Source organism: Bos indicus, chromosome 19 (genome assembly GCF_029378745.1).
Source record: "Bos indicus isolate NIAB-ARS_2022 breed Sahiwal x Tharparkar chromosome 19, NIAB-ARS_B.indTharparkar_mat_pri_1.0, whole genome shotgun sequence".
In the NCBI taxonomy this organism is placed as follows: domain Eukaryota; kingdom Metazoa; phylum Chordata; class Mammalia; order Artiodactyla; family Bovidae; genus Bos; species Bos indicus.
The window spans coordinates 18,840,010-18,854,456 of record NC_091778.1 but is presented as its reverse complement, the minus strand read 5'-3'; the positions used below and the strand labels follow the sequence as shown (position 1 = coordinate 18,854,456).

General features: G+C 38.7%; 1 protein-coding gene across 1 annotated transcript in view; it reads right to left on the bottom strand.

Annotated features, from left to right (window-relative positions):
- MYO1D (myosin ID) overlaps positions 1 to 14,447 on the bottom strand; it is a 357,348-nt gene that overhangs the window by 101,965 nt on the left and 240,936 nt on the right. Inside the window, exon 21 of the mRNA XM_070772692.1 lies at positions 2,386 to 2,540. Coding sequence (XP_070628793.1) covers positions 2,386 to 2,540 — 155 coding nt within the window. The remainder of the gene's footprint in view (positions 1 to 2,385; positions 2,541 to 14,447) is intronic.

The following is a 14,447-nucleotide window of genomic DNA, read 5'->3' as shown; positions in this document are numbered from 1 at the left end:
CTCATACAGGTCAATATATATATATAAAACCCAATCAAAAAATGGGCAGAAGAAAAAAAAATGGGCAGAAGGTCTAAAAAAGCATTTCTACAAAGAAGACATACAGATGGCCAAAAGGCACATAAGATGCTCAGTATTGCTAATTATAAAAGAAATGCAGGTCAAAACTACAGTGAGGTATGACCTCACATGGATCAGAATGGCCATCATTAAAAAGTGTACCAATAATAAATGGTAGAGAGGGTGTGGAGAGAATGGAACCCTCCTACACTACTGGTGGGAATGTAAATTGGTATAGCCACTATGGAGAACAGAATGGAAGTTCCTTAAAACACTAAACACAGAGCTACCATATGATCTTGCAAACCCTCTCCTGGGTATATATCTGGAGAAAACAACAGTTTGAAAAGATACATATGCTGCAATGTTCACAGAAACACTATTTACAACAGCCAAGATGTGGAAGCAACCTAAATGTCCATCAACAGATGAATGGATAAAGATGTGCTATATATACCCAATGGAATACTACTCAGCCACGAAAAGAATGAAATAACTCAATTTGCTGCAACATGGACGGACCTAAAGATTAACATACTGAGTGAAGTAAGTCAGATAAAGACAAATACCAATATGCTGTCACTTGTACGTGGAATCTAAAATATGATGCAAACGAACTTATTTACAAAACAGATTTATAGACACAGGAAACAAACTTACATTATCAAAGAGGAAAGCAGGTAAAGGAGGGACAAATTTGAAGTTTGGGATTAATTGATATACATGTTGTATATAAAACAGACAACCAACAAGGACCTACTGTATAGCACAGGGAACTATACTCAGTATTTTGTAATAACCTATAAAGGAAAAGAATCTTAAAAAAATAGGTCTATATGCATGTATACCTGAATCTCTTTGTTGTAAATCTATACATGAGACACTGTAAATCAATATACTTCAATAAAAAATACACATGGAATAATTAAAAAATCCAAGTAGCTTGACAGCCTTCCCTTCCCTCCATTTATACATTTTAAAGACATTTAAATTCTTACATATATTAAAGAGAGAAAGGTATCTTAGACAATATGCTAGGACAAGGAAGTCATTGATGGATTCCACAACTAGATTCACATATTTCCACCATGTGTAGAGGCATTTAACAGGAGTGAGAAATTAAGAAACAAGGACTCAGATTGAGCAAAAATACTTAAATGTCCCAGGCAAAAACCATTTAGTAGTACAGGCATCCAAATGAAAGGTAACAAAGTAAAATCCCTTTTGACTATCCATCTTTCGCTACAACTACGTATTAAGAGGAAATGGACCTGCTTATTTGAGTTATAGACTTTACTGTAGAGATGACTTCTCCATGTCTTTCTCTTACATTCTAAACCCTTCAGTAGTTCTCTTAGCTTTATTTGGCAGATAGGAGGAAATTTTTCAAAGGCCTATATATTTATTGTTATCTTTTGGTAATTCCTCAGTCAGATTCTTATTTTCCACCAGGTGACCACTCAACATCATTTCACTTATACCATTTGAAAGCATTTAATTATGTAAGATATTGAAAGATCTGTTTTGGTCTAGAGCATAAAATAAATGGCCTCTGCAGCTCACTTCTAAAATTATTCTCCATGCATTTGTTAGCAAAAAGGAACACCATAGAATTACATGTGTGAACGTCAGATACTAAATATGCCTTTGTTTAGAGAAAGAACTCCACCTCTAAAACAACTCCAATAAATAACCAGGCAAAAATCCTCTACTTAGAGTTATCCGCTCACTGAACACCATCACCATCAGGATCTGTTGCCTGTTTTTCCTTCTCACATCACTGTTCACTCCATAGACATACACAATCACACTAGGCATCAGCGAGGTTTACTATGAAGTTCTCTGACAATACCGCATTCCCTCATGACTCCATGTTTTTGCAGAGGTAATTGCTTCTTAGAATTCCTTTAGTCTTTGTGGACCCACAAGTCATCCTACACCTGCCTTCTAATTTGTTTATATTCACAGCAGATACTTGAATTGATTATACTCGGGATAAATGAGAAGCCGTGATACTAAGAATGTAAAGTAAGTTTTCTGTCTTTTGGATTTAATTACGTTTGGATTGGCAGTGAAGAAATCGCCATTGGGGAAATCTCTGACTGTTGGTTCAGCTGGAGGCTGGAAAAGCAGAGGATCATTCCTAATCTTGAACTAAGCTGGGATGCTAATTTCGCCTTCCGCGAAACAGATGATTTAAGTTGTCCTTAAGAAGGAAAATAACTCAATATGCTAAAACTGGCATGAAACAAGTTCAGTGAGAATTATGATGAAAGATTTCATCTATTTTAAACTTGCCTTCGTTAAGCAAAAACCAAACTTTACCTCTTGAAATGATTCACCAGGACTCCAACCAGTTCTCCGATTCGACTTTCGTGGGTTGGCTGTTTGCTGAAGAGACAGACAATTAGGTCTTTGTTGTCTTTTGTATGGAACACTACAAGTTGGTCCTTTCCATTGGAGACACTTAGACCGGTCAACTGCAAAGAAATATAGCACAGAAAACTGTTAGGATGGCTCTCAAAATAATGAATTTAAACAGTTTGTAGTGGTTTTACTCAGTAATACTGGTGATGTTAATCTTTACCAAGTTTTATGAAATAAGCAGATGAAAGGAAATAATAAAGATAAGAACAGAAATTAATGAAATTTAAAGTAGAAAATAGTGTAAAACCAATGAAATAAAGAGTTGATTCTTTCAAGAGATAGGTGAAATTGCTAAATCTCTAATTTGAAAGAATAAAAGAGAAAAGACCTAATGACCCATATCAGGAATGGAAGAGGGGCTATTACTACAGACCACATAGACATTAAAAGGATAAAAAAGGAATATCTACAACAACCTTATGCATAAAATTGAACAACTTAGACAAAACCAAACCATTCCTTGCAAGCCACAAACTACTAAAACTCACCCAAGAAGAAACAGATAACCTGAAGCTTACTTTATCTATTACAGAAGTTAAATTTGTAGTTAAAAACCTTTCAAAAAAGAAACTTCAGGCTCAGATGATTGCATTGGTAAATCCTACCAAATATTTAAAGAAGAAATAACATCCATTCTCTACATCTCTTCTAGAAAATGGAAGAAAAGGAACACTTTATAACTCATTTTATGAGCATTGTCCTGAAACCAAAAATTGACAAAAGCAATATAAGAAAACTAAAAACCAGTATCCAATATCTTTCATGAACATGGACTTATTAGACTGGCCAACAAAATATCAGCAAATCAAATCCCAAACTACATGAGAACAATGACACATCATGACCGAGCGGAGTTAATCTAAGAAACGCATAGCTGGTTTTGTATTAAAAATATCAATCAATATAATCCCTCATAGCAACAGAATAAAAAATAAAGCCACATGATTATGTCAACTGACGCAGAAAAAGCATTTGACAAAATTCAACATCCATTCATGAAATAAATCTCTCAGCAAAAAGGATTAGAAGAGAATTCAACCTGAAAACGACATCTTCCAAAATGCCACAGCGGACATCATGCTAAGTGGTGCGAGACTGAATGCTTTTCCCAGAGATCAGGAGCAGTGTCAGGATTTCTGCTCTTACTGCTGCTGGGCACTTTCATACTGGAAGCCCTAGCCAGTGTACCAAGGCAGGTTTAAACAAATTAAAAGGCATACAAATTAAAACAGACGAAACAAATGGCTTTATTTTCAGATGACATGATCGTCTATGTAGAAAGTCCCAAGGAATTTACAAAATAGGTCTTAGGACTAATATATGGGTTTGGCAAGGTCACAAATACCAGGGCAACAGACAAAAATATTTCTATATACCAGCAATGAAAAACTGGAAACAGAAATTTAAAACCAAAACCATCCACAACTCCCAAACCAAAAATACTTGGACATAAATCTAACAAAATGTGTGTAGGATCTGTAAGCTGAGAATTATGAAAGGTTGATGAAAGAAGTCAAACAAAAATGCTGATGACAGGAATAAAAGAAAATATAAATACATGGAGAGAAATAATGTGTTTTAGGTTGAAAAACTCAATATGGTTGGATACTGTCAATTTTCCTCAAATCAATCTATAGATTTAATGCAATTCTGACCAAAATTCCAGCAGAATTTTTGGTAGATATCAACAAGCTGATTCTAAAATATATATGGAAAGGCAAAGAAACTAGAATAGCAAAAGCCATTTGAAAAAAAAAAAAAGTTGGAGGACTCATAGTAGCTGATTTTCTTACTATAAAATAACAGTAATCAAGAAAGGTAATCGTCAAGAAGACTGTCAAAGGAATAAAAACATAGATCAGTGGGAACAGAATGGAGAATAAGATATAGTCCCACATAAATACGACTGATTGATTTTTCACAAAAATGCAAAGGCAGTTCAATGGAGAAAGGATCATTTGAGCATTTGGGTAACTCAGCATTTCTCGGGATTTGAACACCCACATGCCAAAAGAAATAAACATTGACCTAAATTTCACACTTCATGAAAAAGTAATTCAAATTGGGCCATTGATCTAAATGTAAAATGTAAAACCGTAAAACTTGTAGAAGAAAACACAGGAGAAAATCTCTGTGACCTTGGACTGGGCAAAGATTTCTTAGGAATGACACGAAAAGCACAACCCAACAAAGAAAAAAAACTGCATAAAATTTACAACTCTGCTCTAAGAAAGACACTGATGGGAGAATGAAAAGACAGCATGCAGACTGGGGAAAAATATCTGCAGAGACAGATCTGATAAAGGACCTATGTCCAGAATAAAGAACTCTTAAAATTCAACAATGAGAGAGCAAACAAATCAACTTAAAATGAGCAAAAGATCTGTAGTCACTTCCCCAAATAAGTCCATGCAAAGATGGTCAACATGACTAGCCATTAGGGAAATGGGAATTAAACTGCAACAAGATATCATCACAAGCCTGTCAGAATGGCTGAAATCAAAACAAAACAAAGAGGAAGATGAACAGCAAAAGTGATTAAGACTAAATGCTGGTGAGACTGTAGGACAATCAGAGGAACTCTCACACATTGTTGGGAGGAATGTAAAACGGTACAGTCACTGGGAAGACAGTGTCACAGAATTACCACATGATCTAGAAATCTCAGTCCCGGGCATTTAGCCCAGGGAAATAAAAACTTATGTTCGGACTTCCTTGGTGGCGCAGTGGATAAGAATCTCCCTGATAGCTCAGTTGGTAAAGTATCCACCTGCAATGCAGGAGACCCCAGTTTGATTCCTGGGTCAGGAAGATCTGCTGGAGAAGGGATAGGCTATCCACTCCAGTATTCTTGGGCTTCCCTTGTGGCTCAGCCAGTAAAGAATCCACCTGCAATGCAGGAGACCTCAGTTCGATTCCTGAATTGGGAAGATCCCCTGGAGAAGGGAAAGGCTACCCACTCCAGTATTCTGGCCGGGAGAATACCATGGACTGTATAGCCCATAGGGTCGCAAAGAGTCGGACATGACTGAGTGACTTTCACTTTCACCAATACAAGAGACATGGTTTCGATCCTTGGTCCAGGAAGATCCCACATGCCGCGGAGCAGCTAAGCCTGTGCGCCACAACCCCTGAGCTCACGAGCCACAACTCCCATGTGCCTAAAGCCCATGCTCCACAAGAGAAGCCACTGCAATGAGAAGCCCACGTACTGCAAGGAAGAGTAATCCCCACTCACGGCAACTGGAGAAAGCCTGCACAAAAAGCAACGAAGACCTAGTGCAGCCAAAAAAAAAAGCACAATTTGTGTTCACACGAAAACTCACACATGAATGTTTGCACATGTGCGTGCTCGTTGCTTCAGTCGTTATCAGGCTCTGTGCAACACTACAGACTACAGCCTGCCAGGCTCCTCTGTGCATGGGATTCTCCAGGCAAGAATACTGGAGTGGGTTGCCATGCCCTCCTCCAGGGGATCTTCCCAACCCAGGGATCGAACCCACGCTGCCTGCATCTCCTGTACCGCAGGAAGATTCTTTACCCACTGAGTCACCTGGTCTCAGTCATGAGTGTTTAAAGCAGTTGTATTCATAAGTGCTCCCAACTGGAAACAACCAGAATATCCATCAACAGGTGAATAAACAAACTGTGATACAGCTATATGATAGAATGCTATTCAGCGATAAAAAGGAATGAGTTAATAATACAAATCATGGATATGCAACACCAAGGCTTGCTTTCAAAGGCATTATGGTGAGAGAAAGCATCCAGTCTCAAAGGTTACATTACTGGATGACTCAATTCATGAGATATTCTGGAATAGAGCTGTCAGGGTTTGGAGTCAGGTGGAGTCTGACACAAGGAGTTTTGGGGGGTAATGAGATGACTGCATCTTCATTGTGGTGCTAGTTCCAGAAATCTATGCATGTATTAAGACCCATAGACCTGAATACCATCACCACTACCAAATTTTATTTATTATACGCAAATTTAGAAGATATAGCTCCTTGGTTGTTTTGATCACTAGATCTACTTTGGTCAATAAAGCAGGTACCTGAGTGATCTCTCACTCTGTGGTTTGTTCTCTGACTGCAGAAAACACCAAAGTGCCACCTCCTGGCTACCACAGGTGCTGTCGGTTGGTCTGGCAATCAGCATTGACAGGATATCCACTGGGGGCAATGCAGAGTGCCAGGCAGCCTAGGGGTGGGGACGGAAGTGCCAGAGATGAAGAAGGTATGCTTTTCTCTTCTGCGGGGATTCATGACCCAGCTGGATGAGTGGAAGAGACAAATACCCAACAACTGAAGATCTTTTAACAGTTCATACACTTGGAAGACCATTTAGTCTCATGCCCATATTTTACAGATAAGAAAACTGAGGCTCAAAGAAGTGAGCTGATTTGCAGACCTTGAAACTGGAACACAAGCTTGTGGACTGACCCAGATCCATGTTCTATCACAGTAGACTTTTCCAAATATCATGCACAAATGAACATAAGCTGTAAAAATAAGTATCCCTAAATGTCATGGAAATAAATTTTCAGAGGAAGGGAGTTTTTAGGTTGGTTTTAAAGAATGCCGGGGTTGGTACTCAAATGAGAGAGGGGAAAATATTCAAGTAATTGGGAATCCTTTCACAACCTACACAGATCATGGGCTTTTAAAAAAATACTTATTTATTTTTAATTGATTGATGATTGGTTTACAATACTGGTTTGATTTCTGTCATACATCAACATGAATTAACCATGGGTATTCTTTACCACTTCACCATTCTTTACCACTGAGCCACCTGGGAAGCTCCTTGATAGCCACTAACCGTCTAGTCAAGGCTATGGTTTTTCCTGTGGTCATGTATGGGTGTGAGAGTTGGACTGTGAAGAAGGCTGAGCGCTGAAGAATTGATGGTTTTGAACTGTGGCGTTGGAGAAGACTCTTGAGAGTCCCTTGGACTGCAAGGAGGTCCAGCCAGTCCATTCTGAAGGAGATCAGCCCTGGGATTTCTTTGGAATGAATGATGCTAAAGCTGAAACTCCAGTACTTTGGCCACCTCATGTGAGGAGTTGACTCATGGGAAAAGACTCTGATGCTGGGAGGGATTGGGGGCAGGAGGAGAAGGGGACGACAGAGGATGAGATGGCTGGATGGCATCACTGACCCGATGGATGTGAGTCTGGGTGAACTCCGGGAGTTGGTGATGGACAGGGAGGCGTGGCGTGCTGCGATTCATGCGGTCGCAAAGAGTCAGACACGACTGAGCAACTGATCTGATCTGATCTGATCTGATCTGATACCTATAATTTCCTCCCTCTTGGATCATGGGTTTTTTAAGGCCTGTGTAAGAGAATATATAAATCTCTCTCTCACTTAGATGTATAACATCCAGATGATTTTTTGTTTGGTGTACATTTTTTTAAATAAAATAGTTTTATTTTGTTAATTTATTGGCTGCACTATATGGCATGTGGGAATCTTAGTTTTTCGACCAGAGGTTGAACTCACCCTCTGTCCTGCATGGAAGTGTAGAGGTTTAACCACTGGACCACAGGGAAGTCCCTACACTGGATTTTTAGAAAGTTCTTTAAAAAATATTTTATTGAAGTATAGTTGATTTACAGTGTAGTGTTAATTTCTGCTGTACAGCAAAGTGACTCAGTTATACATGGGCTTCCCTGTGGCTCAGCTGGTAAAGAATCCGCCTGCAATATGGGAGACCTCGGTTCGATTCCTGGGTTCGGAAGATCCCCTGGAGAAGGAAAAGGCTACCCACTCCAGTATTTTGGCTTGGAGAATTCCATGGACTGACTGTATAGTCCACGGGGTTGAAAAGAGTTGGACATGACTAAGTGACTTTCACTTTCTTTGTTTTATATATATATATATACATATATATATGTTTTCATTTCTTTTCCATTAAGGTTTATCACAGGATATTGAATCAAGTTCCCTGTGCTATACAGGAGAAGCTTGTTGTTTACCCATCCTATATATATTACTTTGCATCTGCTAATCCCAAACTCCCAATTCTTCCCTTCCCCACCCCAAGATGATTTTTATTTTTATTTTTTTCCAGATGGTTTTTATATGACTAAATTAAAAATATCATTTTCATTAAAAAAACATGCTGTGTCCACGACGCTTCACTCTCCTTTGATTATTTTATATGCAAAAATGCAAACTAGAATTGATGGAGCACTTCACAGGAGAGCTTGATTAAAGCCTAATAAAATGAGAAATCTAATAGCACTAACTTCGCTGGCACATCCCAGCAACATTAACTGCAGGGGTTTGGGGAAAGGGACTGCTGTGCAGCTGTGAATGCTGAAACCATCCAGGGAGAGGGTCCCTTCTGGATGCTGCTGGGCCAGAGCAGAGGCGTCTCTGATGGTTTTCTGAGCCACCTTCCCACCTCAGGGGGTGGGCTTCCCTTCTTGCCCTTCCCTATTCCTCCCTGTCTGTATGACTTCATCGAGCATAGGAATTCCTCGTGTGTGCTCAGGGCTTACGGCGGTGCCAGAGTCTCAGCAGAAAATAGGGCAAACGGCACCTACTTTCCTCTGCTGCACAAATAATGAAAGATTAAGTCCCTGTTGTCATCAAGGCAAGACAAACAGCATCCAGGACATCTCTTTTGTTCTGGGAGACAGGATGGTAGGTGGGGGAAAGCAGCGGAGTAAAGGATGACCTGGGTGTCATCTCCGTTTAGCCATGTGAGCTTGAGAAAATCATTTAATTTGGAGCGCAACTCTTTCCTTTTCTGCAAAATAAGGATTCTACTAGATGCTCTGTTTGCCTCATAAGTTCGTGCTGCTGCTGCTGCTGCTGCTGCTAAGTCACTTCAGTCGTGTCCGACCCTGTGTGACCCCATTGATGGCAGCCCACCAGGCTTCCCTGTCCCTGGGATTCTCCAGGCGAGAACACCAGAGTGGATTGCCATTTCCTTCTCCAATGCATGAAAGTGAAAAGTGAAAGGGAAGTTGCTCAGTCATGTCCGACTCTTAGAGACCCCATGGACTGCAGCTCACCAGGCTCCTCCATCCATGGGATTTTCCAGGCAAGAGTACTGGAGTCGGGTGCCATTGCCTTCTCTAATAGGAGCAACTCGGGCATGCAAAAAAGATAAATAAACAAAACCCCTCTGCCTTTGAGGGTCTTTCCACTCTAAGAGAAGATATGCCAGCCAAATCTGAAAAACTACAGGAGTATCATGCCAAGGGAAGGTACTGTATGCAATTACATCAGTTAGAGAAGGGATTTTACCTTAGAGATCTCTAGGCACCCAAAACACACAAATAAGTTCTCTAAACAAAAGTGAAACTCCTTATCAAGGCTCCCCCTCTACTAGCTGCCTTCTTATTTCTCATAATCCAGGGGATCTCTACGCTGTGATAAATCTAAACCTTCCTCCTCTTTGGTTTTAAAGGTTTGAGCAGGGCAGATACAATCTCTGATGGTCATCTAACTCAAGTCTCCCAGACTCTCTTCCGTATGGATAATCAAATAGTGAACACAACCAGATAAGCAAAAAGAATGTATAACTTTCCAATCATTAGTAAAAAAAGAATCAATAAAACTCGAACAACAACAACTAGACAAGAAGAAGGAAATAGCAGGGAAGTATTAAAAATGGAAAGTGCTTGAATAACACAAATTTAAAAAGCCAAAATACTGTCATTTTTTATAAGAAATGGGATATAACTCCTTTATGGGATGAAGATGGCTCACAGATTAGGTCAAAGACAAAATTTAACTATACTCCATTTATAACAGAGTATAGATGTTTAGATGCATCTAAAACAAAAAGACACAGAAAGATAAATGAAAGGATGGACAAAGACGTGCCAGGAAGAAAGTGAGGATGGGAATAGGAATAATAGGCAAAGCAAAATCCAAGGCAAAACCCACAAGACTTGTTTCTTTTATATTGACAAAAATGTAATAAAAAATGAAAACGATCATCTTCATGCGACTGAATAACATGGTACTGAAACGAAGCAAAAACTGTTCTCACGCAAAAGAAATGGACAAAATCGCGATGTCCGTGGGTGACCTGGTGCTTGGCAGTTCTAGTAGTCAAAAAGCAAATGAGTGTGGAGACCGTCTGAATAATCAACAGATTTGATTTTGTAGTTACATGAAAATCTTATACACATTTATCGTGGTCCCCAGAGCATTTAGAAGGGAGGCCTGGCATGTTGCAGTCCATGGGGTGGCAAAGAGTCAGACACGATTGAGCGACTGAACTGCACTGATTATGAATTGGGCCAAAAGTAACACTCCTCTTCCCAGTTACAAAAAGTAGGATACGCACTGGCCCTAATCACAGTGACATAAAACTAGAAAATTATATAAAGGTTAACAGTAAAACAACCTTATCATTGAGAATTATTTTTTTTAAAGTATCTCTTTAGGCTGGATTAGAGATGATAATTGCAGTTATAGACAATAAAGAAATTAATGAAAAAGAGAATTTTACATTAGTATTCATGGATGCAGTCAAAGCTACATTCAAAAGAAAACACACTGCCTTAAATACTTTTGTTATTAAACAAGAAAAAGGAAGTAAATTAAATACCAAAGTGGAAGTAGTGAAAGTGTTAGTAGCTCTGTTGTGTCCGACTCTTTCTTTGTGACTACATGTCCATGGAATTCTCCAGACAACAACACTGGAGTGGGTTGCAATTCCCTTCTCCAGGGGATCTTCCTGATCCAGGGCTCAAACCCAGGTCTCCTGCACCACAGGCAGATTCTTTACCGACTGAGCTATCAGGGAAACCCAAATTAAATAGATAGAGTAAAACCCAAATTAAATAGATAGATTAAAATCTATCTATTTAATTTTAAATCTAGATTTAAAAACCTAGATAAAGGACTAAAAAAACCAAAGTAAAAATTAGTGACGATAAAAGCAGAAACTGATGCATGAGAAAAACAATATAGATGATAAACCCAAGAGTTGGTTCTTTGAACAGACCATTAAACCACCAAACCCATGGCAAGGTCTAGTCAGGAATAAAACAAGGCAAAAACACAAATATCTAACATGAGGAATGAGAAAGGGATTTAAGAAAGGATGTGTTGTTTTTAGAAATTATGAGAATGACATTTATAATTTTCTGTTAATAAATTAAGTAGTTTGTGAAATGCACGCTTTTATAGGAAAATATAAATTATAAAAATTGACTCAAAGAAAGGTGAAATAATCAGAATCAATTCATAACTAGGGGAAATTGTTTTATGTTGTCATAAAAACATTCTCCTAAACATTATTGGGCACAGATGATGGGACAGGCAAACCACGCCCCAGGTAATTCCTATGCTGTGGAAAATCCTCTAGAACAGAAATGGACAGACACCACCCCGACTCATTTTACTTAATCCTGGCAGCAAAACTTGAGGAATATCTCTTTCACAGACACACCCCCAGAGACCAATCTCATAAGGACAGATGCAAATATCTGAAAGAATTAACAAACTGATTTCAGCAGGATAATACACCATGACCAAAAGGGCATATAGCCAACAGTGTAAGGATGGTTCACTAATAAAAAATGCACCCACACTGCTCAGCTTATTCATAGGTCACATCTATGTGTTATCTGAGTGCTTTTCCCACTAGAATTATCTCCTTGCCTGACAGCTTTCTCTTTAGGCAAGTATGAAGTTTTGTCCTTCTATTGTTTTTATTTTACAATACTCCTTGATAGATAAAACAGTATTTCTCTTTACAGTATATACTAGAATGTACTTAAAAATTAAAAAAAAAAAACTTTTTGTTTTGTATTGGGATATAGCCAATTAACAGACAATGGTGTGGACAGTTTCAGGTGAACAGCAAAGGGACTCAGCCATACATATAGATGTATCTATCTGTTCTCTGCTAAACTCCCCTCCCATCCAGGCTGCCACACAACACTGAGCAGAGTTCCCTGTACTACACAGTAGGTCCTTGTTGGTTATCCATTTTAAAAACAGCAGTTTGTATATGTTGATCCCAAACTCCCTAACTATCCCTTCCCCGATCCTTCCCCATCCCTGCAACCATAAGTTCAGTTCTCTAAGTCTGCAAATCTCTTTTCATGTTGTAAGTTCATTTGTATCATTTCTTTTTTAGATTCCACATATAAGCAATGTCATTGGATATTTCTGCTTCTCTGCCTGACTTACTGTACTTATTATCATATCATCACTACAATATTAGTTTAAAAAATACTTATTTATTTATTTGGCTGTATTGGGTCTTAGTTGCGGCATGCGGGACCTTACTTCTCCAGCCAGGGATTGAACCCTTGTTTCTGCATTGGAAGGTGGACTCTTACTGGACCACCAGGGAAGTCCCACTACAATATTAGTTTTAAGTTTTTTTCTAACCCAACAGTAATCTTCGGCAGCAGAGCATTGTGGATAAAGGAGAGAATATACTTCCTCCCTTGTACTCAGCTGGTAAAGAATCTCCTGCAATGCAGGAGACCCTGGTTCGATTGCTGGGTTGGGAAGATCAGATGGAGAAGGGGTAGGCTACTCACTCCAGTGTTCTTGGGCTTCCCTGATGGCTCAGACAGTACAGAATTCACCTGCAATGCAGGAGACCTGAGTTCGATCCCTGGGTTGGGAAGATCTCCTGGAGAAGGAATGGCAACCCACTCCAGTATTCTGTCCTGGAGAATCCATGGACTATATAGTCCATGGGGTTGCAGAGTTGGACATGACTGAGCGACTTTCACTTTCACTTGTAGAAAAGTATTATCAGGCTAAAACCAAGCATAATGACCAATCCTAGAGACCTTGGCTGGATCTTTAAATAGAATTTTTAAATGACAGAGGCTATGTTAATAGATACTGTCTATTTTTTTTGTTGTTTTTACTACTTTTATAAACAACAGGTAAGAAAATAATTAACTGGAAATGAAAATATATGATTCTATTCACACCAAAACACTCCATACATCTTGACCCATCAAATACTATTTTTAAAAATTGAGGTTTTTACAGTAAAATTAGGAGCAGTAAAATTCACAGATGTTTAAGTGTTTAGGTAGATGATTTTTGACATCCAAATCAAGAGAGAGAATATTTCCATCATGCCAGAGAGTTTCCTCTGAATGTTCTTTTTAAAGACTTAGTTCTATATTTGTAAGTCAAATTGACTTACTTAGCTTTTGAGAGCTAAAAAGATTAGCTCATTACTTAGACCTAGAAAGCCAGAGAGCCACTGTACTAAGAACAAACTCACAAAATACAGAACTTTCCCTTCATCTTTTCTCTGTTTTCATGAATTGTACCTTTAGGATTGTGAGAATTTTATAAAGAAAATAGTTAATCTTTGAAGGTGACAAACCAGGCAAATGCTATAATGGTAATCTTAAAGGAACTAATTAAAATACAATAATAGAATATAGGTTTATTCAAACTGCTTGAAATAGATGGTTTGGAATTTAAACTATATTTGGTGGCCTATATATTCTACTTAATGGGCTTCCCAGGTGGCTCAGTGGTAAAGAATCCATCTCCAATGCAAGAGATGTGGGTTCAATTCCTGGGTAGGGAAGATCCACTGGAGAAGGAAATGGCAACCCACACCAGTAGTCTTGCTTGGAAGATCCCAGGGACAGAGCAGCCTGGCAGGCTACAGTCTATGGAGTTACAAAGAGTTGGACACGACTTAGTGACTAAACAACAATATTCTACTTATTTAGTAAGATTCCTTGCAAGAGAATTTGACTTCATTTGATTTCTTTTAATAGACTGATAATCTTTGGTTTCCAATCTCCAGTTTTCAATAATTAAAAAAATTATGTTGAGGCTATAAACCCACAGTTGTTGGATTAGGTTCAGCCTCGCTTTGTAGGATAAGAACAGGAACAGGGTTAATAATCCCTCAAAGTCCAAGATAACCACCTATCATCTTTTTATCTTTTTTTCTTTAAACATATATCCACTCTGTTAAAAATTCTTGTC